Source organism: Rhipicephalus microplus, chromosome 3 (genome assembly GCF_043290135.1).
Source record: "Rhipicephalus microplus isolate Deutch F79 chromosome 3, USDA_Rmic, whole genome shotgun sequence".
Classification (NCBI taxonomy): domain Eukaryota; kingdom Metazoa; phylum Arthropoda; class Arachnida; order Ixodida; family Ixodidae; genus Rhipicephalus; species Rhipicephalus microplus.
This window is the reverse complement of record NC_134702.1, coordinates 136,497,713-136,520,715: the sequence shown is the minus strand read 5'-3', so window position 1 is coordinate 136,520,715 and position 23,003 is coordinate 136,497,713. Positions and strand designations below refer to the sequence as shown.

Here is a 23,003-nt window from a genome sequence, read left to right as displayed (position 1 = left end):
ACAATAAGACAATACGACTGCCCACAAGTCACAACAACATTCACAAAAACTCTGTTTTTCCGTCTTCAATTGCATATTGAAATCAACTTCCATTAATAGCTTTGAACTGTGACACCGTAGAATCCTTTATTAAAAAGATTAAAACTACAAGTTTTGAAAAATAGACGCAAATGTACGAATAGGGATTTATTGTGAGCAGTTTCTTTCTTTTTGACTGGTTTGTCCTTTTAGCATGATTCTGAACGTTGCATTATGACACTGTTGTTTTGGCTACTTGGAATTCAATAGTTTTTTTCTTTTCTTGGATTGTGTCGGTGCCTTTCTGTACGTGACATCATTGTTTGTATATCCAATGTACCACTCCTGCTTGGACCGAGAAGGTCTGCAGTATACTTAAATAAATAAAAAAAGAGTGTCTTTCGTTTCACGAAAGCCAGAGAGGAATAAAAAGGAGATGGCTGCGTGGCTCAGGCATGATTTGCGTATTGTACTTATGAGTACATGCTCATGCGCTCTACCTTCACAGGAATTCGTACGCGCAAGTCTCGCAACTACCTTTGCGATGCAGCTTTTGTACTATGGCCACCTCCGAAGCTGCAGCAGCGGCATTTCCCTACGCCAGTGTTTCGCTCAGTTACGCGTGGTTCGGTGCTGACGAAGTCAGCTACCAGCTTTATGTGTTTAACATTCTTAATTGTTGATATCCCATCCTTCGCTTCACCATCGCAACAAACTTTGTTCAATTTCGTTGAAACAATCAGGTAGGCCGAAATTGCATTTTAGAGCTAAGAAATGGAACTAATCATGTTGTTCTCGCAATGCCATTCTGGTGAAGAAGGGTCGGACAGGACTTGAAAAGTACTGGACATCCCGTTTGGCAGAAGTTGTGCCCAGGAAACAGTAAGTCAAACTGCAAGCAAACAATACGCGCTCTACATTGATAGGGGTGAACAAAGCATCTGCTATCGGTAAAGTGATGATTGCTGGAGCACGTCATCTTTTATGAAGCATTCGTTTTAGCATAGTGTTATGGCTCGCGTTCACTTAAGCTTCCAAATGAACTTGACTATCCCCGTCCTGAGCGTAATCTTAACAGAATGGTGCCAAATAATTGTGACGCTTCTTGAGCGCTGAGCGTCGCAAGCAGTATTTGTGGCTAATACCCAAATGCAACTAAATAAACAAGTTTGATATGTGGGTTTTAACGTCTCGGAAGCACTATTTATTATGACAGACGCCGTAGTGGAGGGCTCTGGAAATTTCGACCACCTGGGGCTCCCTAAGGGGCACCTAAATTTGACCACACGGGCCTACAGCAGTTTCGTCTCCAACGGAAGTGCAGCTGCCACAGCCGGGATATGGTCCCGGAACTAATGTCTTGATGTAAAAACTCTTAACAATGTTTTGTCAATTTAAGAAAGGCCACTAATGACGCGCAGCTCCCACATATTGTTATGGCGAATCACATACATTAAGTGGAAGTGCCAAGAACGCATGAAATGCAGGTTGTTCATTTCCAGCTTGGAGTGGATGGCGGCAACATATGGAGTCTAGAGATTAGCTCAATTTACCGATGATTTATAAAGGCAGTGCGAGTTCGTAATATGTGCGTCAAAGCAATGTTTTCCACCTGGATGCTGGTGTCTTCTTCCTGCTGTGACGTGCTCGAGAGATAACGGTACATAGTTGAGACAGCGTTCCAGCACGAGTAATTCATTTTGTAGCAGCTGTTGCTGACGGCAGCTGCAGAAACCACAGTTCAAAGGAATCTACGCTGGATAGCGTCAAATACCCTTTGCGCGTAAAGACCGGTACTATGATTGCTCAGAACTGAAGCTTTTCTCAACACACGACAGCATCGGAACACATTCTTTTGAGTCAGAGTACTGCTGTCCTCATTAGAAATAAAGAGAACAATTTTATGTTTGTGGGGCATTCGTCGCTCAAGCCCACCGAATATCAATTTTGTTTACCCTTCCCATGTATTTCACCATGGCAATGAGCTTGGCCAGATTATGATTTTCTTATTTCTTGCAGAGCGCTTTCACTCAGCCAGCGAGACCCACACCACGAAACCCCATCTTAAGAAAGGAAAACAAACAATCATCCTTTCTTGTCCTGCATGATGCCCGAAGGAAATGAATCAGGCGGATTCCGATTAAAAAAATCTTCTAGTTCCCGGAAAATTCAGCCTTGTTCGGATAAGAACCCCGTAACTAATGCCTTTCCGTGGTGGTAGCTCCACCAAATTCAGTTAAATATATATTTTTTGTGGCTTCTTGCTACGAACATTCGCAGGCTAAAATGCTGTAGGCCCGTGTGCTCAGATTTTGGTGCTGGTTAAAGAACCCTGAGTGGCTGAAATTTTTGAAGCTGGCCACTACGGCATCTCTTGTCATCATATGGTGGTTTCGGGACATTAACTTCTCACTTATTATTGTCTGTTCACACGTCACATATCACCGTCTCCTTGTAGCACATTACTTGTGCTACGAACAGACGGTTAATAATTTCTCGTCCCTATAGCTATTTTGCCACCTTTCGTCACTTTTATCAAAAAGCCCTCAACTTCTGAAGCGTGAATTTTAATTGGCGAAAAGAAAATAAATGCAGACAGGGCACCAGTGTTTGCCACGCGTGACACCACAGCCAAATGTTCTGTGTTCCTTTTTACTGCGTTAATAAGCAAGATAATTTAATGAACTCTTTGAGCAATTGAGCTTAGCTAAAATTTTTTATAAGAAAATTTTAGATTGGTGTGCGAGGTGTGTGACCGGACAGTTTCTATTTATTTGGTATTGCTATTTTTCTTACTACAGAATGTGGAGAAAAAATTGCCATAATATGATGACTTGCGGAAATATGCGTGCCGCGCTCGCAGTGCTCTATAACCTTTATCATGCACGCGACGATTACATTTGCACAGGTGCGCTGTCACTTAAGAGAAGACAAGCCAACTGCAATGCTGATCGCTGTGCTATGAAAAAACTGTTGCGCGCGGCAGCATGAGCAATAAGCTGTTAGTTTTTTTTTCGCCGCTTGGCATAGGTGTCACACCTGTCCCGTTAATTAGGGAGGCGATCGCCGGGCTAATTCCAAGAGCCGAAGTATCGGCCCCCCGAACCGCACCACGAAAGCGTGGACAATTTAGAAGTGGTCCTTATTGGTGCGCCAGCGGACGCCGGCTGTGGCCCAAAGAACAAGTCAGAGCCGAGAGTTGATAAACAACAAAATTATATTCTCATTAACGGCAGATCAAAAACAATACACACGTATGCACACTCCACAATAGTTACATACAATACGTCACCAATGACACAACGTACTACACAGTACAATCAGCCACACTCAAAACAACGGACATAGACAACGAACGATACGCTCTACAATGCAGTCGCATGCATTGAACAACCAGGACCCTTAAAGACCAAAGAGATATAAAACCTATTCAGTCCAAAGTCCTTGGAACAAAAGTCTGAATGATACTCTTCCGAGAATCACTCACTCAAAGTCCAGCGTTGTTGTCGTTCCGCAGCTCTCGAAGTTCTCTTCCAGGAAACCTCCCGTCTTCAATTGGCCACTCTTCCAACTTCAACTTCTTCGCCGGAACACGTCGGCTTCACACTCGCAGCGGTTGCCACGGGTCTTCGCTCGATAGCGGTAAACACACACTCTTGCCTGTAGCTCGAGCCGTCCCTACGGACCACAAACTTCGCCGACTACACGGCGGACTCTCTACGCACTCTGGCGCTCACTTCCGTCTCCTCCTGTTCTGTCACTACGGGCAGAACCTTCGCCGACTACACGGCGGAATTCCTACGCGCTCTGGCGTTAACTTCCGTCACCTCCTGTTCTGTCGTCTCGGCCGCTCGATTAAATACCTTCCGCGCCACCTTCCAGAAATTTCTGGTCATTTCGTCGGCGCGATACGCGGCGAAAGCTGGGAAGAGGGCGAGACAGTTGGAATGCCCTCTCCGGCCGGTGAGTCAACTCGGTATGGCCCCGCCCCCTTCGTTCTGGGAAAATCGCGGGCTTGCTGGGCCGCCGAAGTGGGGTGAGGAGGATCGTCTGCGAAGCCGTGCTTCTGCGGGGAGAGCGCGCGCCCGGGAGCCCTGGATGTTTGCTTTCTTTTTTTTTTTCTTTTTACCTCGCGGCGTTTCTGCCGCCCGTTGTCGCAAGGATTTGGCGGCGCGCTCTTTTTTAGCGCTCGTTCTGTGACAATAGGTCAGTCCTTGTCTCCATCATATTCAAGAAAGCTGTGCTTTAGGTGCTTGGGCTGTCGGTTTGTACCTTTGTCTTCTACTGTCATCTCCTGCCACGTTATGTCGTGGCTTTGAGCCACGCAGATAAAGTCATATATAGCACAACATGTACAAGTAGGGCAGAAAAAGGAGCAGTTGAGATAATGTCTCCTTGTTATAGACGTACATTCAAGCAAAGGTTGCAAGCTCAGAAGCTCAGGGCACAAGCTCAGGGCACACTACAAGCGCAGGGAACAAAAGAAAGTTGAGGCGGAGTCGGGGTTGTTTCTAGTCACAACCAGCGCCTGCACTTTCAACATAAATGTTATGGGGTGAAAGACGCTTCAATCAATCAATCAATCAATCAATCAATCAATCGATCAATCAATCAATCAATCAATCAATCAGTTTTATTGTTTGTCGTACATATAATGGCTGGTTATTATTATACATGTAGGACCCCAGAGCCCAGTCAAGGCAGTTGCAGAGTGCTTTTACAATGGATCTACAGCACTCGAAGGCAGGCGCACAAGATGGAGCCCAGTCTGCTTGGGATACCACTAAACATTGTCTTCTGGATATTATGTTCATATCTGGCACCCCGTAGCATTAAGAGCAATATGTCACCTATCACTGCAATTCGTAAGGAGCCCTTTCTGATTCCTCATGTCTTCGTCAATGCCAAGAAACTTCACGTAGGTTTTCAAAAAGCTAGGAATACCGATATAGAAAATGATAAAAACCAAAAATACAGTTTTTTTGTTTTGTGGTGACGTTGCCACTTACAGTGACAGCATGAGGTGCCTAAAATTCAAGACACTAATCGCGTCTGTAGCTTTACACCAAACAAAGTGTTATGATGTCAATTGGCAAAAACATAACACGCATACAATTTAGCAGAGTTACAAAAGTTTATTTCTTCTGAATCCGCAGTCCACATACTTGAGACGGCTGTAGCACAGAATAAAAAAGGGGCGGAAAAAGACGTAAGGAAGACTGATGAGAATCAAGTATGAATAGACAGGCTAAAGCCTACCATAGCCATATACAGTATAGTATAGCCATGTGTAGTATTGTACACCGCAGAGGTGGAAAAGGAAGTCAGGACGTGGATGAGGGCAGTAAAGTGATGTAAAGCAAAGCAAAGCCTCTTGGCCTTCCCAGGAAAGTGTGGTGGGCTCACTGGGTGCCCTGATTGATTGATATGTGGAGTTTAACGTCCCAAAACCACCATCACTGGGTGCCCTGACATGCACCCAGCTTCACCATGTTGCATCCCATCTTATAAAAAACAGTCGATGAACGATGGTATTCCGGCAGCAGTGAGGCCCAGCAGTCCGATCGGCTGTTTTAAGGATGAAAACCAGGGTAAGGTATGGTGGGCGGTGACAACGATGAACCATCTTTGCTGCTAAAAGGGACGACATTTGCGCACTACGCAAACGAGCACGAGGCATTCACGTTCGGTATTCGAATAATTTCACTGCGCTGGAGAAAAGAGACAGCCAGCGTATGCAATGACACGGTCGCTACCACGCTGCCGTTGAGCCAAAACAACACCAAAGCCATGGCAGCTGGTGTCGGTGCGCACTTCTGCTGAAGTGGACAGATCCACGTGGCTATGAGTCGATGCCGCCGTAAAAGGCATGGGGAGTTAAGCAAAGCTAATGGCTTGATCACTACGCTAGACAAAAGCTACATTGTTCCTGGGTAGTTCTGTGAGAGGACGCCAAACGTCAACTAAACTGCGTGCAAATGTTCGAAAACAGAAGCGCAGTGCTACCGAGCTTCGGACATCGTCGTTAGCATACGTTAGCACAAAAAAGCATTGCGTGAACTTTTTCGGCGTTGGGACGAACACCGGAGGAATCCCGAATGTGTCCGAGTACTCTTAGTTGCCGGCGACCGAAGTAGCATTGCGAGGAGTTCAGCTGCAGTCTGGCTTTAGGGAAAGCAGGTTTTGAAGAAGAGGTGCTTTATGTGTGTCTCTGAAGTTTGTGAAAAAACAATCATGTTATCCAGGTTGCACAAGCAGCTTGACTTCTTTCAACCATAAAGAAAGCGTCCATCATCCCTTCACACATTGCTTGGGCGTTGAATAACCCGAATGGTATCAGTTTGAGTTAATAAATGCAATCTGGTGTAGTAAATACGTTGTTTTGTTGGTCAGTTTCAATAAATGCTATATGCCAGTGCTCAGAACAAAAATCAATCTAGGAGAACATGGTGTTGTGTATGCATGCTTCAGTGCTAAGAACGCCGAAGGACGATAGCTTTGGATTCTGTTGCCGAGATGTCAGCTATGCACGTCCACATATTATCGGAGCCCACCGATGTGTTATCGCAGCAATAGCGGCTGGCGTCAGTCAAACGAGTCTAACTCACGCTGCGGGTGGTTCGAATTAAACTTGCTGACGACTGTACAAGTATTTATGCTGCATAAGCACAAAGGTACAAGCACCTGCTGTAACATGCATTGCAGAGGTACAGTGAAAATTAAATTGATCCTCACTTTTATGCCAAATTCATTGATTGAAGTATTTTGCCACGATAGCCTTATCAAAGAAAAATGAATTAGAGTACTATTATAGTGTTCTGAATATTCAGTGCCTGTACGTATGCCTGCGAGTGAATACTTTCATGCTGATCTGTTTTTGCTTCATACATGAAGTATGATATATCTAGGTTGTTACAACGGCATTCATTAGCATACAATGTGGCAACTTCTATAATGAAATGAGTCATGCTATATTCTGTCCAGGAAGTTTGCATTGGTGAATATACGTAGCAGTTCTTCAGCCTGAACTACATTTCACTATCAAATCGCTATATGTTTCTGTCAAGACGTAATAGCCTCCACTAGACATGGCAAAGCACTAGCTATTAGATAGACAATTGTTTGATCCCGGAGTAACAAATAAAAACACTCTCCACATGATGGAATCTTCTGACGAAAATAATGAACAAGTGATTACTCGCAGTGTGTCCCGTAAATATGTTTTCATGTCGAGTGCAATCTGTTCATTTTCAACTCATATCAGGAGAGAGTTGCAAGACCGACTTATTTATAAGTACGTGAAGGACTCTTCGGAGCCAGTTAAGGGCTGCAGAAAATTTAATTTCATCTACACGTGATTAACGATATTAAAACACATTGAAACAGCTTGGAGTGGACGCATGTTGGCAGCTTTGGTGTAGCCAGCTCCCTCCACAGGAGTCGTCACGATAGCCTTATTAATGCAGGTCAGATATTTCTGCGCTACATTGGCTGCACTGTGAAAACACCTGCATACGGCTGACCATCAACATGCGTTTCTCAAGTGGATTACTTTGGTTGTCGGCAATTCCATTTACCTGCGGTATGCCTTGTTTTGTTTGAAATAGAAACTTGAACTTTATATCAATGTTTTTTACAATCAAGAACGATTAAGTTCATCTACCAGAATAAGTGTGAAATCAGGCTCGTGAAAGCAGCCAGACCTTCTGACTACTATGCACGTTGTTTTTGCTACATTATTCTTAGTTTCTATATAATAGAACTGAAATTTCGCTGCGGCGTTTTTGTGTCGGGAGCATTCCCGCTGCATTCGAACTGTGTTTATCCTTATTATTCTAGCAATCGCCGCAGTTCTTCTGAAGTGTTAAAAATTCATGTAATTAACAGTGACGTAGCGACGTAATTTCTAGAGACGCACAAGAAGAACACTGTGAAAATCATTTGATATTGAAATAAAAATTGAGTTCAAAATTTTTTGAACAGCATTAAAATATGAATGTGGAATTTTCTAATCTATAGGCATTTCGTTCATTTCAGCGATACCACTTGGTGATTTTGAGAGACCAGTGAAGAAAATAGGCCGTAGGTGCACCCCGGTAAGGCAATGATTTCTCCGTATTATCTGATTGAATTCTGAGGTGATTACGAAGTAAAAAAAAACTAAATCAATGTCAGTGTTACAACCTTAATGTTCGCATTTCATTTTTTTGTTCAATTGAATTTTATAAGTTTACAATTGAAGGCGCCAAAAAAAAGAACTGAAAAATTCAGAAAATACTCGTGCGACAATGTTTCATCTCGGCGCGGATAGTTTACTATGTCGCCTATGATTACTGGTAAACCTGCTAACGAATAAATTTTACATTTCACGCACAATACGTGCTTTCACAACTGTAAGATATTTCTAGTGTCTTGCAAACGTTTAATCTTGTTTTCAATTCCTCTCATACCAAACATACGGAAACACAAAGCGGCTTTGTTCTCGTATGTTTGCTTTATAAACCTAATCATATCATCAAAACTAGGCTTTTATATGTACGTACTTATCTGGTGCTTATCTCCGCAGCACGTTATAGGTGCAATCAATCATCAAGCACCAACCGTGTCAATTCCTGCCACTTCTATTCCACCCTCAAGTCACTTTTGGCCAACACCGAATAACTTGGTGGTGCTCGCGCTCCTTGCTAGTAAAAACCCCTGTACAAAGTTTTAAGGGTACTTTAGATCACTCAACAAGTAAATGAGGTGCGAGTCAATCATACACTTCGATTCTCCAGTTATGGACGTCATAAACGCTTCCCTGGGCGTGGTTATTCTCGCAGGGCAAAATAGATAAAAGTTTCTTGTTTTGTCGAGGACAGAATTGTATCAACCGGTCACACCATAAATAGATGAAAGTAACTTGTGGTGGAAAAAAAGGTCTTATATAGATACGGTTGATTATACCTTGAGGAGGGCTTGCCGGAGCTATCACGGAGAGAATGCCGCAGCTGTATCCCACGCGCCGGTGCCCCCGTGCGGAAAACAGCAAAATTTAATCAGTATCGCTTACGCGGGAGCTCTGATGGCAGGCTGGAGATATATCTTTAGAGGTCTTGGGGTTTTGAATTTATAACAAAAATTCAACTTGGTTGCAGCCAATTCAACGTCCTGCTGTCGAACTGGGCATGTTCAAAATCTCTGGAAATGCTTCTTTAGGCGGCGTAATAGCAGCCGTACATTGCTTAGAAATGGTGCATTTTAACTAAAAAGGCGAGTTTACGTTCTCCTTGCATTGGTTTACGTGCAAGGTTTACGTGCAATGCAAGGTGCATTGGTTTACGTGCAAGAACGTGCAGTTTACGTTTTCCTTACGTTCTCCGGCATTGGTGCTATACTCGCTCAGATACAGAATGGCACCAACCGTGTGATAGCCTACACTAGCCGTCTTTTGTCGCAAGCGGAACAAAAGTATTCCATCACTGAGCGGGAATGCTTAGCCCTCGTTTGGGCTATTGCGAAATTCCGTCCGTACTTATACGGACGTCCGTTCGCAGTCATCACGGACCATCATGCGCTTTGCTGGCTGTCGACGCTTAAGGACCCTACAGAAAGACTCGGCCGATGGGCACTTCGATTACAGGAGTACACGTTCTCGGTTGTTTACAAATCTGGAAAGCTGCACAGCGATGCTGACTGCTTATCCCGGCACCCTGTTGATCCACCTAGCTCCACTGATTTGGAATCCGATGCCTGCGTTTTAGCCATCACTGACTTTCTGAACGTGGCTGACGAACAGCGCCAAGATCCATCGCTGCTCACCATCATTGACCGCCTTCAATCGCGTTATGCTGACCCTTCTCTTAGCAGATACCTGCTTCAAGACAACGTTTTGTACCGCCGCAACTTACACCCCGACGGCGCCGAACTTTTACTCGTCGTACCGCATCACCTGCGAAAGGATGTTCTGCGACAATTCCACGACGCTCCAACTTCTGAACATCTAGGAGTCTCCAGAACTTACGACCGCATTCGACGACGAGTATTCTGGAAGGGTCTCTACCGCTCTGTTCGCCGTTACGTCACATCTTGTGACCTCTGCCAGCGCCGAAAGAAGCCTACGACTCTCCCTGCCGGTCTACTTCAACCTATTGAAGTTCCAGCCGAGCCATTTTATCGAGTGGGGTTGGACTTGCTAGGCCCTTTTCCTACTTCTACAACTGGAAATAAATGGATTGCAGTGGCCACAGACTATGCCACTCGTTATGCAATTACTCGAGCGCTACCAACCAGCTGCGCAACCAACGTTGCCGACTTCCTGCTGTACGACATTATTCTCCAGCGCGGCGCTCCGACTCACCTGCTCACAGACCGTGGTCGCTATTTTCTATCTCGTGTGGTTGATGATCTACTCCGATCTTGTGCTACCCGTCACAACTTCACCACATCTTACCACCCTCAGACTAACGGCCTTACGGAGCGACAAAACCGCACATTGACGGACATGCTTTCCTTGTACGTATCTACCGACCACACTGATTGGGACATAGCTCTTCCGTTCGTAACCTTCGCCTATAACTCGTCGCGTCATGAAACAGCGGGCTACTCCCCTTTTTATCTACTCTACGGACGTCATCCCTTACTGCCCTTCGACACACTGCTTTCATCAGACCACCCATCCTCCACCTCGTACGCTCAGGATGCAATCACCCGTGCCCTCACGGCACGTGCGGTAGTGCGTGCTCGGTTATCGTCGTCGCAGACAGCACAGAAGTCTCTTTATGACCGTCGACATAGAGATGCCGTTTTTTCTGCGGGATCTCTTGTTCTCCTGTGGCTCCCATCTCGACGTGTTGGCTTCTGCGAGAAACTTTTATCGCGATACGCTGGGCCCTACCGAGTCATTCGTCAGGTCACACCTGTGACCTACGAGATTGCCGCTACCACAAACTCATCAGCTGCTGCTCCCAGAACGGAAGTGGTCCACGTTTCTCGTCTCAAGCCCTACAACGCCGACTCGCTCATTTAACAGGCACCGAGACGGTGCCTTACGGGCCGGGGTGATGATACGTGTATGGAACTGTCGCACCGACACAGCTGAATTGGCACCCAAATGAAGAAGACGACAACGTGGTTGTAGTGGGTTGGACTCTGAAGCTTCTCCCGTTGGCCTGCTTGACTGTGCGCTCTCTAAGCCGTTAGCAAGACCAGCTCTCAGTGAATAAATCTTTCCCTTAACAATATATACTATGCGACAGCTTTTATTGGTCATGAAGGTAAAGCTACGGACGTGGAGCTTCCGCCTATCTAAGACTACGCAAAGTAGTTCATTTTCGTGTGCGTCTCGTAACGCTGTGGAAATTGACGGGAGCGCACCTTCAGCATTTCATGTAGACGCAGACGCCGCTTAGCGTTTGAGGTGTGCGTAAAAAGGCGGTGCTTTTTTACGCGTTCAAAAACGCGAAGTCACTGCAGATAAATAAAAAAAAATGCAAATATCTTGCAGGTGTGAGCTACTTCCTGTCTCAAATCGCCGCACGTAGAAAATAAAGAAGGAACATTTATATTTCACGTTGGAAATACGGGCGCTACATTGGAACTACCTTCACTGGTGGTAGGATGCACGTAATTTCTCTTCAGTGCCAAGAAAAGTGGTCACTGAGTAAATACAGCTGCGTAATTTCAGCCAAATCAGCCACGAACTTCTTCCTTCTCAGCCTCTGCAGCCACTATCTGTGGCAGTATGCCATGAACCACGATATTTGTTGATATTTCCTGTTTTTCAGTTATTAAAGCTTTGGTGCGTTGCTGGGTCAGTTGAAGGTAATAAGATAGAGGCTGGATTGTAAGGTAACAAAATAACGTTTTAGGCGCCTAAATTAGGTAGGCACACAAAATCGTAAATGTAGGCACAAACATTTTTCACCAAACACAAATTTTAGAAGAAAGACGTGCACAATTTATGTGTATGACTGCAGAGGAAAAAAATAGGTATAGATTATGATAACACAAATGCATCAATACTTTAACAAGGCTATACAATTGTCTTTTTTTTCCGCATGGTTTGCTGAACTTGGTTTCTCTTTTTTGCTAAGTGGTTCTAAGAGAAAGAAAGGAAGAGAAAAGTGAGCCCTGTAACTGTCTGCTTCAGGGAGCGACACCTCAATCGTAGCTCACAAGGGATGGGGTGAGGAGGGATTAAAAGGATAGGAACAAAGGTGTAGAGAGAGAAACAGTATGCCAGAGAGCGAGCGCGATGACATATCGAGGGGATAGGAGAGATATAAAAGATGGAGTCCGAGGACGGGGCACCACTTGCGAGAGCTCTTGTCGGCGTCAGTAGATGGCGTAGAGCAAGTCCAGTCGGTGAGAGCTACACTGTCGTCGAAGGTCGTCGGTGTCAGGAGATGACGTAGGGTGAGCCCAGTTGGCCAGAGCTACGTGGACGTCAGAGATCGCGAGGGCACAACCGGTTGGCGCGGAATCCAGCAAGCGAGCCCCCCTCCTTTTTTTTTGATGTCCAGCGTGGTGACTCAAGTGTCTATCATCGAATAAACACGCTCCTGAGTTTCTACTTTTTCAGTATAAAGAAGACAAGCACAAACGCAAGTAACTAGACCGCAAAAGGACCAGAAGGGTCTTTCAGCTTCGTAGAATATAGTCGAGCAGGGTCAGTTTTTCACCTGCCTATGGCAGCATCTTAAGAGACTGCCTATCAGGTTTCAGCATTTTGAGCTAGCGAGTGTAATGCATGCAATGAGCTGTCAAGATCACGTCTCACAAGGTTTGAAACGCTACTTGCCCCGCAAAAAGATGTAACGTAGAACTGAGCGCCTCTCACCCTTCATCTCTCGAGTGCTTACCCTAACAAGGAGGAGGTGACGTAGAACAAGGAATGGCCCTGCGTACGTCACCGTACTGCGTGGGACTGTCAAAATTAACCGAGGAAACGAATGTAATTCGTGCAGTCGGTTGTTTGAACAGAAAAATGAAGGTTTATTGAAATACTCAAGTAAGGAAAATCTGTATGCATTCTTTTTTCGGATCGAGTGAGATGCCAGACTAAGCGGCCTCCATTTCATACGCGTTCGTGTTCCCGCTGTTCTTTCGTCGCGCCGATGCTAGCACTTACAACACATGGCAGTTTTTATTGCGGTAGTAGCAGTTATAGGGACACTCTCAGCATCATTCATCGTATACACACACACACACACAAACACACACATATATATATATATATATATATATATACATATATATATATATATACATATATATATATATATATATATATATATATATATATATATATATATATATATATATATATATATATATATATATATATATATATATATAAGAGCCTGCCTATATATATATACATATAGGCAGGCATCGTGGTTGAGTGGTCGTAGCGTTGCATGTAGTCAAGTAGATCCACCGTGAGCGCGGTCACAACGACGTTTATGTTGACGTTTCGGCCAAGAGTCTGGCCTTCATCAGGATTGCTGATAAATGCCAGACTCTAGGCCGAAACATCAAATTAAACTACGTTGTCACCACTCACGGAGGATCTACTTGACTTCATATATATATATATATATATATATATATATATATATATATATATATATATATATATATATATATATATATATATATATATATATATATATAAATGAAAGCTCATGAAACAAAAAAAAACACAGCATATTCATGGTGTGAATGATGATAAGTGGGGCGAAGCGTTCGTCGGTACGTCCATCTGTTCATCTATTGAACACTCTAAGTGCCACTAACTCGCATCTTTTCATCGTTTTGTTCATCACATACAAGTGATAAACAAAACGCTACAGCTACTACTACATACATCGTGGAGGCACGACCCACGGCTTAAAAACTTTGCCCTTAAAAAAAGCCGCCCGCGCTCAGCGCCCTGCTCATCCGGATGCGCGCTTATATCTGCTACGCGTATTTTGCCCTGCGAAAAGGGGGTGGGTGGGGGGGCTGATGTGTTTTGAACGCGCTTAACTTTCGATGAGGAGAATCGTGTGCCTTCAGCTGTTACCCGATCAATTCACGACTTTCTGCTATGGTGGCGCCGCCACGTGGCGACACCATAGCGGCGACAGCCATGATGCAGTGATAGAACGAAATCATGACTGGTGACAACATGCCAGCCGTGCTTGGTCGTCGTTCTGTCCCACAACTTCTTGCACGTGTGAGAACCGAAGAGCGATAATGATGATGATGATGAATATTATCATTATTTCTGCGGCTCTCAATTCCCTTTGTGATGGTCGATCAACGGTGTTTCTGAACCATAGCCAAAAAAATAATAATAAAAAATAATAATACTAAAGAAGAGCACGTATAGTTCTGTATGGGATGACTAAAATGTCTGTCTCTGCTGTGTTTGCTGCTGCTGTACCTTTAAAGAGCCAATAAACAGGCTCCAAGGTTTTTTAGACCCCCTATACAAGCTCGGCATTTCGTAGATTAGACAGCAGCGATCGCGTTTTCTGAGTATTACAGCGCTGTGCACCGCGTAGAGCCTCTATTTTGAAAAAACGATTCCCGCGCATCTTTCCGACACTTGACCGACCCCCTTGAGCACGCAGTGACGTCAACTTGGCAATCGGGGACGTGACGTAGCACGCAGCTCGCCGATTGGTTTAAATCAGGTGTGACAAAACAGTAGTGAAATCAACGTCAGTTCCGGTTCCCTCCTACAGCTACAAAACTGCCCCTTGTTTTTGGCACTGCGGTAAAAGAACCAGCCTCGCAGTCGTCGCGTGCACGTATACACTCCTCGCTCAACTACAGTGCCTGTGCGCACGTACGAACGTATTTCGCCCTTGACATGAGCAACACGGGTAAAAAGCATTGCCCTGTCATCGGCTGCAAGTCGAGTGACTGGGGAGTGGAGAAGCATCGGCACCGGGTGCTTCACGATGTGGCCCTGCGCGCTGTATGGCTGAAGCAAATCCGCCATTCAGTAACGAACGTCGGGGATTTGATCGTTTGTGGTCGACACTTCACACCTTATGCGTACAAGGTGACCCATAGCTGGGCAAATGGTAAACAAATAGCCCCGCTTCGCAGCAAGCGGAAGTGCGTTGCGACTGATGAAATTTGCCGATAACGTCAATCGCTGACGTGGTGTCACGTTGCTGAAGTGGGCGGAGTCATGACAATGAGCTATGCGTTCCCCTTCATGAAAGGGAGAAAGGCAGTGAGGCCACGGAAAAATTTGAAACCAGCTAACATCAATGTTTTAACCTCTGTAACTTACTTATTATAGCACGTATTCGCAAAATTCTTACGGTAGCATGTTCGCAAAGAAAAACTGCACATATATTCCTTCCTAAATTTTTTTGGACCTCAGAGCTGTTTACTGGCCCTTTAAAGCACTTGCCTGCCATCATCCCTCCAGACGCCTTTTTGTAGCAGCAACCACTTCCCAATGCGAGTGCCCATCTGGTTTCCGGAAACCCAACGCTATTGCGGGCCTGCTTTCAGCTTCGTTTGAGGCGTTGCCCGTAGTCGTTGAGTTTCCTTGGTTTTCTGCGACTTGTCCGCTGGTGTGTAGAGCACTGGGGTGTGCACCTGGGCGGTTGAGCCCAACGTGATGTATGGTCTCTTCTGCGCAGTTACACAGCGGACATTTGGTGTCCAAGTTTTTCGCGTACTTAGCCTGTAGGGCTCGTGTACGCAACACCCCGCTACGCGTCTTAAACAGAAGCGCACTTTCCTGGAGTTATCATACAGGGGTTCCTTGCTGATAGATTTGTTGGAGCAAGTTTGTAACAATAGATTTTGTTGGTGCAAGGTTGCCGAAACTTTCAGCTTGAATATAGGGCGAACAATACATGAGAAATTGCGTGTGCAGTGGGCTGCGAGGCTCAATTTACGCCATAAAAGGCGTCAGTAGCGTGCTTGGTTTTATTTTCGGCTGAAGACGCAAAAAAGATTAGGATACCAAGCTCCACATCGTGAAACATTTAAAATATATTGTGGTTACCAGCGAGAACTTGAAATCGGCTGACTAGCTCAAATCCAAATTCTTAACAAGCCGGTGCTTGAGGTGTACGTCGAAGACGGCGTCATTGGCACGTTCCGCTGCAGGCATTGTACGAGAAGAAACTCTCGTTGCAACACGGCGATGGCAGTGGCGCATGACCAGTTGTTGCAGACAGAAGGCGATGGTGGTGAGCTTGTCAAACCACAAGTGGTCGCACACCTTGCAGCAGCGGCTGAACGAGCGATCGAGGAAGTCAAGCTTCAAGCTAGCATTGGCGCAACCGAACTGTGGTAGCAACCACCTTCAGATCTTGACCATTGCTTCGCCCGCCCGCGCCAATTCGTGGTTTCCATGCCACCGCTTGCGTGTCGTTTTTGCTTTGTGGGCTCTCACTTGGTGATCCTCTTGTCGACAAGCCCCTATTGCTCTGGCTGTGGCAGTCTTGTGCGCTGCCACCGCCTCTGGATCAATGCTGGTGCTGTCTTGCGATTGCTGCCGACGCTGGCGTCTTCCTTTAGTGACGCGAGCTCTCACGGCACCGTCTTGGCAGTGGGCCCACATTGGAGTGACGTTGCGAGCTGGTGCTCATAATGAGTAGCTGTGTGGAGTTGAGCAGCCATTGAGCTCTTGGAGAAGAAAAAGAAAGCGTGCCAAAAGCGCTCGCCTGGAAAAATAGCATGCACACTAAGGGACATGCCCCGAGAATGAGAAGCTTTGCCAACAAGCGCCTAAAATATTGACCGCAAACCGCATTGTGCTAATGTGAAGCCTTGAGGCCAAAATTGGCACGATGCACCTTTGCGTACGTTAGTGGGATGCGACCAAGTCATTGCAGGTCAGGTTTAGTGGTGTCTTTTAAAGGGACTATGAAACATGTTGAAGTAACCATGGAATGAATTCACTAAAGAAGCTTATTGCCTCATGATTGCCTCAAAACTTTGAAGAGTCTGTTCAGTACGGGTAGAGTTACAAAGTTTTTTTGCATGGCGAAATCGCATTCTCTCTCCTCTCGTTCCGACAAAACCACTGGAAGCTATGCAGAGAAGATGGCATGGGCAAAAAATAATGCATCATGCACGCCTCGTGAGCTCGAGCTGTTTTTCTTTTTTCTTCGAATACGTGACTTTTTCACTGTGATCACGCGGAGAAGTCGTGGCCTCTCGCGGTGATCCCTGTAATGACTGAACTCACCCTGTTCAAATCAGAGAACGGCTAATAGATGGCCTTCTAAGAGTGATTTTTGAGCTTCCTCCGTCATTCCTTGAGAGGAAAAAAAAACAATTGTTTAGCTGACTGACAATTTATTACGTATGACAGGCCACGCGTTACGTTCTATACTATTTGGCTCGGGTGTTCTTGGAAGCCTCTACTGCCAATCGACAGCGTTTTTCGTTCATTTTGACGACGCTCAAGAAGTGTTGCAAAGCCCCTTTAACAACCGTCACTTGCTGCGGCCTAAAGTAACTCGCCTATATGAATGAGGAATTTTTTCTAGCATGCCCTCTAAGTATTCCACAAGCTTACTGCGATGGTTCTTCATGCACTTCTTTTCGCGTTATTTTGAAGGTCGATGTCATTTTTATATGGTGTTGAACGTTTGTAGTGTTCACGTGCATGTCACCTACTCTAGGTAACCCCAAACTTAGTTTAACATAATCCTGCCGTAAGTCGTTGACTCATCCTAGTGAACCTGTGCTTTAGCTGCCAAAAAGCCTCACTCTGCAGACACTCGTACATCAATCGACAATAAACAATCAGCTATACTATTGCAAAGACAGGGATAACTAGCGTGCTCTGCCAACTTCCATGATGGAAGGATCAACGAAGTCTTTTTCCTTGCTTTTCTTTCTTTTCCAGATCCCGCACTCGTACTTCATAATTTGCACAACATCAGACATTGCGATAATCCCGCTGGTGGCAGAGCCGCCGATGTCGGTAATCCAACCAGTAGGTGGGATTGTCGGGAATGGTTCAGACGCAGGGTTCAAAGGGGACATCGAGCTTCCTCCCTGGTTAATTGGACAAATCTCCACATCGGACAAGGATTCAGAGGTCAACGTACCTTCTGATGGCTCAGACGCTGAACAAAGCAACGCAACCGAGAATGCAACCTTAGGTGCTCCCTCCTCAGATGCTGCATCAACCGTCAACAATAGTGCCCCGCAGAACTCAGGCGAGGAGAAGGCACCTTCCGAAGTATCAAGTGCAGCTCAAGCTGCAAGTGCACAAGCGCAAGCATTATGAGCAACTATGGTGCCTGTTCATTGCTACTTTAAAATAAACGGTCAATAAAACGTGTCCGTCGAGTCATAATGAACACGCAATCAGCTCTCTTGAAGTGATTTAAACATACTGAACAACACACACGATTCTGAATAATACACTTCAGATCCAAAAAAATAACGAGGCAAACATACGTCGTACATATGTCAGCGACGTAAATATACGCGGTATTAACAAAGAAACGTTTACATTTATACCATTAAATCTGTCTCGAACAGACAAATCATTTGAGGAATTTGTATGTCACATTTACTGATGTACATCATTAGTTGAAGACCTTAGCACGCTATCCAACGTCTTCATAGCTTCTGATACTGCGTCTATCTAATCTTTGTAGGTACACAGCTAATTTGTTTGCAAGGTTTGTCAGTTTTATTTTAATGCGTGTAACTGATCTGCAATAGCGCAAATAATACTGTGACAAGCAAAGCCACATACTCGTCTTTTCAAAACTGTGTCACTGTATTTGCAGATTCAGCTAAATTCATTTCTATGTTTATTATGTGTTTTATGGCTCTATCGTTGAAGCCATATGACTCGTTGGTGAGGCGATTTCAGTTGCTCTTTAATCGTCACAAGTATTTTGTGTTACCTTGGGAAATAGAAGGACGATTTCGTAGCTTCAGGTATTTAAATAATGTGATTATAATACTGAAAGAACATTTCGCCCCCTTGGCAACCGCAGAACTAGTAAAGCACTTGTCAGTAATATATAAGATATATACAAGCAAGCAACTTTGATTTTGACTATCTAAAAAGGCTAAACGTTTTCAATGCGCAATAACTTCATTCAAACAGCATAGATAGGCTGAGAAATGTTATAAAGGATGTGATTGCAAGATCAAAGCCTGGCCTAGATATTGAATTTGTGAACATTTTACGTGCATGTGATTCCTAGAGCAACTGTGGGTGCTGTATATGAAGCCATGTTTCAAACACCAATTCACCTTTATAGGAAAAAAGAGAACACGTGAGTTTCTCAATGAATAGTACATCGCCTTCTTCATCGCGAGTCTAATATCGCTTCTCAGTGGACACCACTGAAATGACCATCTCAAGGTGATGTGAAATGCTTATTGGCCGACAATGTCATAATTATATCTTTCGTTAATTGGTGAAGTAGCAACTACGTGTTCGTAAGGCAAGATGCGCACCTGTGCAGCGGCGCAATTTTGATGCTGTGGCTGACAGTGGTGATTAATTATGCCGCTGGGCCTTTAAAGCAACCACTCTGTGGACAATTCTCAAGGTTAGCGAGTTACTGAGATCTTGGTTTCTTCGGTGTATTATTACAATCGTTAAGCACACTCCTCGTACATTTTGCCATTTGTATGATTTTTTGAAATCTCAATGAAAGAGTGGTGCGGTTTTGTTTTAGAACATCTCTGCGTTCTACATAGTGTTCATACATCATTAAGACGATCGAGACCAGGGACTGCTTCGAACGAATAGGGTTTATTCGAAGAAGTAAGTAGCACGCCCCCACACCTGACAGCAGTATTCTTTCTTCTTCTTCTGGCATTCGATGATGATATTTTATAGGCTCCCACCCGCCCAAGGTAAAATAGGATAGCTCTTGCAGGCTATTTGAAACAACCTTCGATTGGATATATGTTGTTTACAGATACTCTTAGAAGTTCTTTTTGGCCTGTGCGAAGGACACAAGCTCTTGTTATTCCGTCTCGCCCAGGGTAGAGTATTTCAATCTGGCACATTTTACAAAATGTTCTTGAAGCCTTGTCCTCCAGCAGCACCATGTCAGCCTTTGAGAGTGGTTTTGCTTGCAGCCGCTTGGCGTTGACTGTAGCTCCTATTTCCTCGATGTATTCTCGATGCCATCTTTTCCACTAAGCTCGCATGAGTTTGCATCTGCTTCGCCGTGTGTCTTCAATGCCACCATTGTACAGTCTTCTTTGCCCACCTTGAAGCTGTCGCCGTCCGCCTATGATCTCTGCCAGCGTTAGTGGCATCGGCTCGTTAGGCTCTCCAAGCACGTAAGTCAACGGTAGATTGTTGAGTGCTGCTTCAACTCCTGCTACAATACTGCGTAGCTTTTCTACCGAAGCTGTACTTTTCAATATTATCTTTTGCATCGACGTCTTCAGACTTCTTATGAGGCGCTCGTGAAATACTCCCCACCACGGCGCGCACTCTGCGATCGTGTTCCACTGGATTTGTTGGCCACTGAAGTCATTCTTTAAGACCTCGTGTTTAGTGATTTCGAGCATTTTCTTGAATTTATTTTCTGCTTTTATAAATATTTTGGCGTTATACGAGTAAATTACTGCTGGCGTTCACCGCCGTCAAGCTGTAAATCGCCAGAATGCTTGTAGAAAACTTGACGACGACAAATCGTTGTTAACCTCCAAGTGTACTCCTCTCGTTACCACGCAGGTGAATGTCAGTAAATATTGCTTCACAATCTGGTACTTGTCCTTCGCGTAAAGAGGTCCTGTAAAGTGAACTCCCGTAACTTTGAATAGCTCTGCTTCGGTGACCCTCTCTGCTGGGAGTCGAGGTATGTTTTGAGTCGCCGGTCTGGAGTTATGCCTTTCGCAGACGACACAACTGTTCAGAACACTTTTCACTGCTTGTCTACCCTGCAATATCCAGAGCTTAGTTCGAAGTTGCGCTAGCGTAACTTGAACTGCTTTATGCAATACTATTTTACGCACGTCCACGTATTAGCAGTTCCATGAAATGCCCGTCCTTTGTAATCACTATAACGTGCTCGTTGAATTCTTAGCTGCACTGCAATTATTCCTTCTGTCTGATGATTCGATCGTCATCAAGGTGAACTTCGTGTTCATTCATATCAAGTGAATGATTGTTCGAATAGGCCTCACCCTTCGTTTGTCTCAGTGATATTTGGGTCTGCCTTATCCAATATTTCTCTGCATTTGTTACGTTTTTCCTGTCAACGGCCCTTTGTGATTTTCTCTTCTTGTGTCGCCTGTGAATCTGAACACCCATGCTGTCTCTCTGATAAGCATGATTAATACCTTTCGATTAATACCGTCCGCATGATTCATACCTTTCGATTCCCAAGATTGGCTCGATTTTGGCTCCTCCCATGCATTGTTGAAACTGTGTTTTATGCTGGTCTTCCACATCTGTATTCGTGCCAATTGTGCTTGCGGAGTTCTTTTCTAGTGATGTTATCTATTCGGGACCGTTCCACCGTAACTTTGATGTTATCAATTAATTTGCGCTTATTCCTCGTGGAAATAGGCCAGCGATGTTATCTATTTGGGACAGTTCTATTATAACTTTGATGTTATCAATGTATTTGCGCTTATTCCTCGTGGAAGTAGGTCAGCAGGGTTGTAGTCACTTTGAATGAATGACCAGCTTGCTTGAAGTGTTTTTTCTCTGATTTCTGCGATTCTCTTGGCAACAAAGAATCCGCTTTGCTTGTTCCCTTGATTCAGTGAAACACAATCATCGAGTCCGTCCAGCAGTGTATTTCCTGAAATCTTTTGTTGGAGTGACCTTTGATGTAGCCACATAATCTTGATGCTACCACCGCTGCCATCAGTTCAAGTCGCGCCAATGTCAGCTCTTTATTTGAAGCTACGCGGCTTTTTCTGCTACCAGACTTGATTCTTTGCTTCAATCGCGGTATACTGCTATTAAGTATGCTGCCGCTCCGTATGCTGATTGGCTCGCGTCGGCAAATACATGCCACTTGTACGCTTGTACTGATTTACTCTTGCTTGCGTAGCATCGGATGATTTCTAGAACTCGAAAGTCTTCCTCTTCAGACATGAGGTTCTTCCATTTGTCGCATTCTTCTTTAGGGAGCTGGTCATCCCACTTGACGTTCGTTTTTCGCACTCTCTGCAGTCCTATTTTCCGTCGTACTGCGAACGGTGACAACAAACAAGGTAGGTCAATTATCTTCGCATAGGCTTGTAACACGTCCCTTTTTGTCAAGAACGTTGTATTTGTTAATGATTCCCAGTTAACAACAGGGAAGGAAAGCATGTCCTTCGAGTGTTTTCATATCAAACCTAGAAGCATGGTAAATCCTCTAGATCCAATCTCTATGTGAGACTCGTTCTTTTTTGTTTTCATCTATTATTTTGTTTATTCACTATTCATTGGATATCCGCTTTCTCAAACTCATGGCTGCCTCTGTGAACACTTGCTCTGTCTCTTTGTACAACTTGACTGCTTCATCAAACGTTGCTGCTCCCAGAATGACATCATCTACGTAGATCGCTTTCTGCAGTGTCCGTGTCGTATCAGGAAACCCGTCTTCCACTTGTTTCAAATGGCGTTTAATTGTAGCAGCCAGTATAAACGTGCTTGATGTTGTTCCGAACGTTACTCTTGTCATGTGCAATGTATGCACATCATTCATTATCCTTTGCTCTGTGTCATGCTTACAACACAGAAATCTCATTGCATCTCTATCCTCTTCGTGTATAAAGATTTGTAAATATGGCTTTTCAAACTCCTACAAATGCCACCTTTTCTTTTCGGAAATTAATGAGCAGCGATAGCATGTCCTCATTCAAATTGGGTCCTGCCCCTAGGTTATCGTTTGAAGACATGCCTTTTCGAGAATGAGATGAGGCGTCGAACACTACTCGAAGCTTTGTTGGGGCTCAGTCATCTCGAATGATCGCATGATGTGGCATGTAGTAGCAAAGTGCACTTGGCTGTTTTGATTGCTCTTGGACCTCCTCTGCGA

At 44.7% G+C, this 23,003-nt stretch overlaps 1 protein-coding gene across 4 annotated transcripts; it reads left to right on the top strand.

Moving 5' to 3' along the window:
* The first annotated feature begins 493 nt into the window (after window positions 1–493).
* On the top strand, window positions 494–18,345 carry LOC119159944 (uncharacterized). Of its 4 annotated transcripts, XM_075888482.1 has the most exons (5): window positions 494–761; window positions 836–900; window positions 7,485–7,600; window positions 8,056–8,114; window positions 17,879–18,345. In XM_075888482.1, exons 3-5 carry the CDS (start codon window positions 7,549–7,551, stop codon window positions 18,263–18,265), a joined length of 498 nt encoding a protein of 165 aa, XP_075744597.1. In that variant the 5' UTR covers window positions 494–761; window positions 836–900; window positions 7,485–7,548; the 3' UTR covers window positions 18,266–18,345. The 4 variants fall into 4 exon arrangements, with proteins under 4 accessions (XP_075744597.1, XP_075744596.1, XP_075744595.1 ...); XM_075888481.1 differs by lacking the exon at window positions 7,485–7,600 and having other exon boundaries at window positions 839–900; XM_075888480.1 differs by lacking the exon at window positions 7,485–7,600.
* The last annotated feature ends 4,658 nt before the right edge of the window (window positions 18,346–23,003 follow it).

Bases quoted from the DNA above. Each gene is read 5' to 3' on its own strand.
- LOC119159944 (XM_075888480.1), top strand. From the start codon at position 502: ATGCTCATGCGCTCTACCTTCACAGGAATTCGTACGCGCAAGTCTCGC. The intron at 762-835 runs GTAGGCCGAAAT...ATTCTGGTGAAG, and splicing joins AATTTCGTTGAAACAATCAG to AAGGGTCGGACAGGACTTGA. The intron at 901-8,055 runs GTAAGTCAAACT...CGTTCATTTCAG, and splicing joins GAAGTTGTGCCCAGGAAACA to CGATACCACTTGGTGATTTT.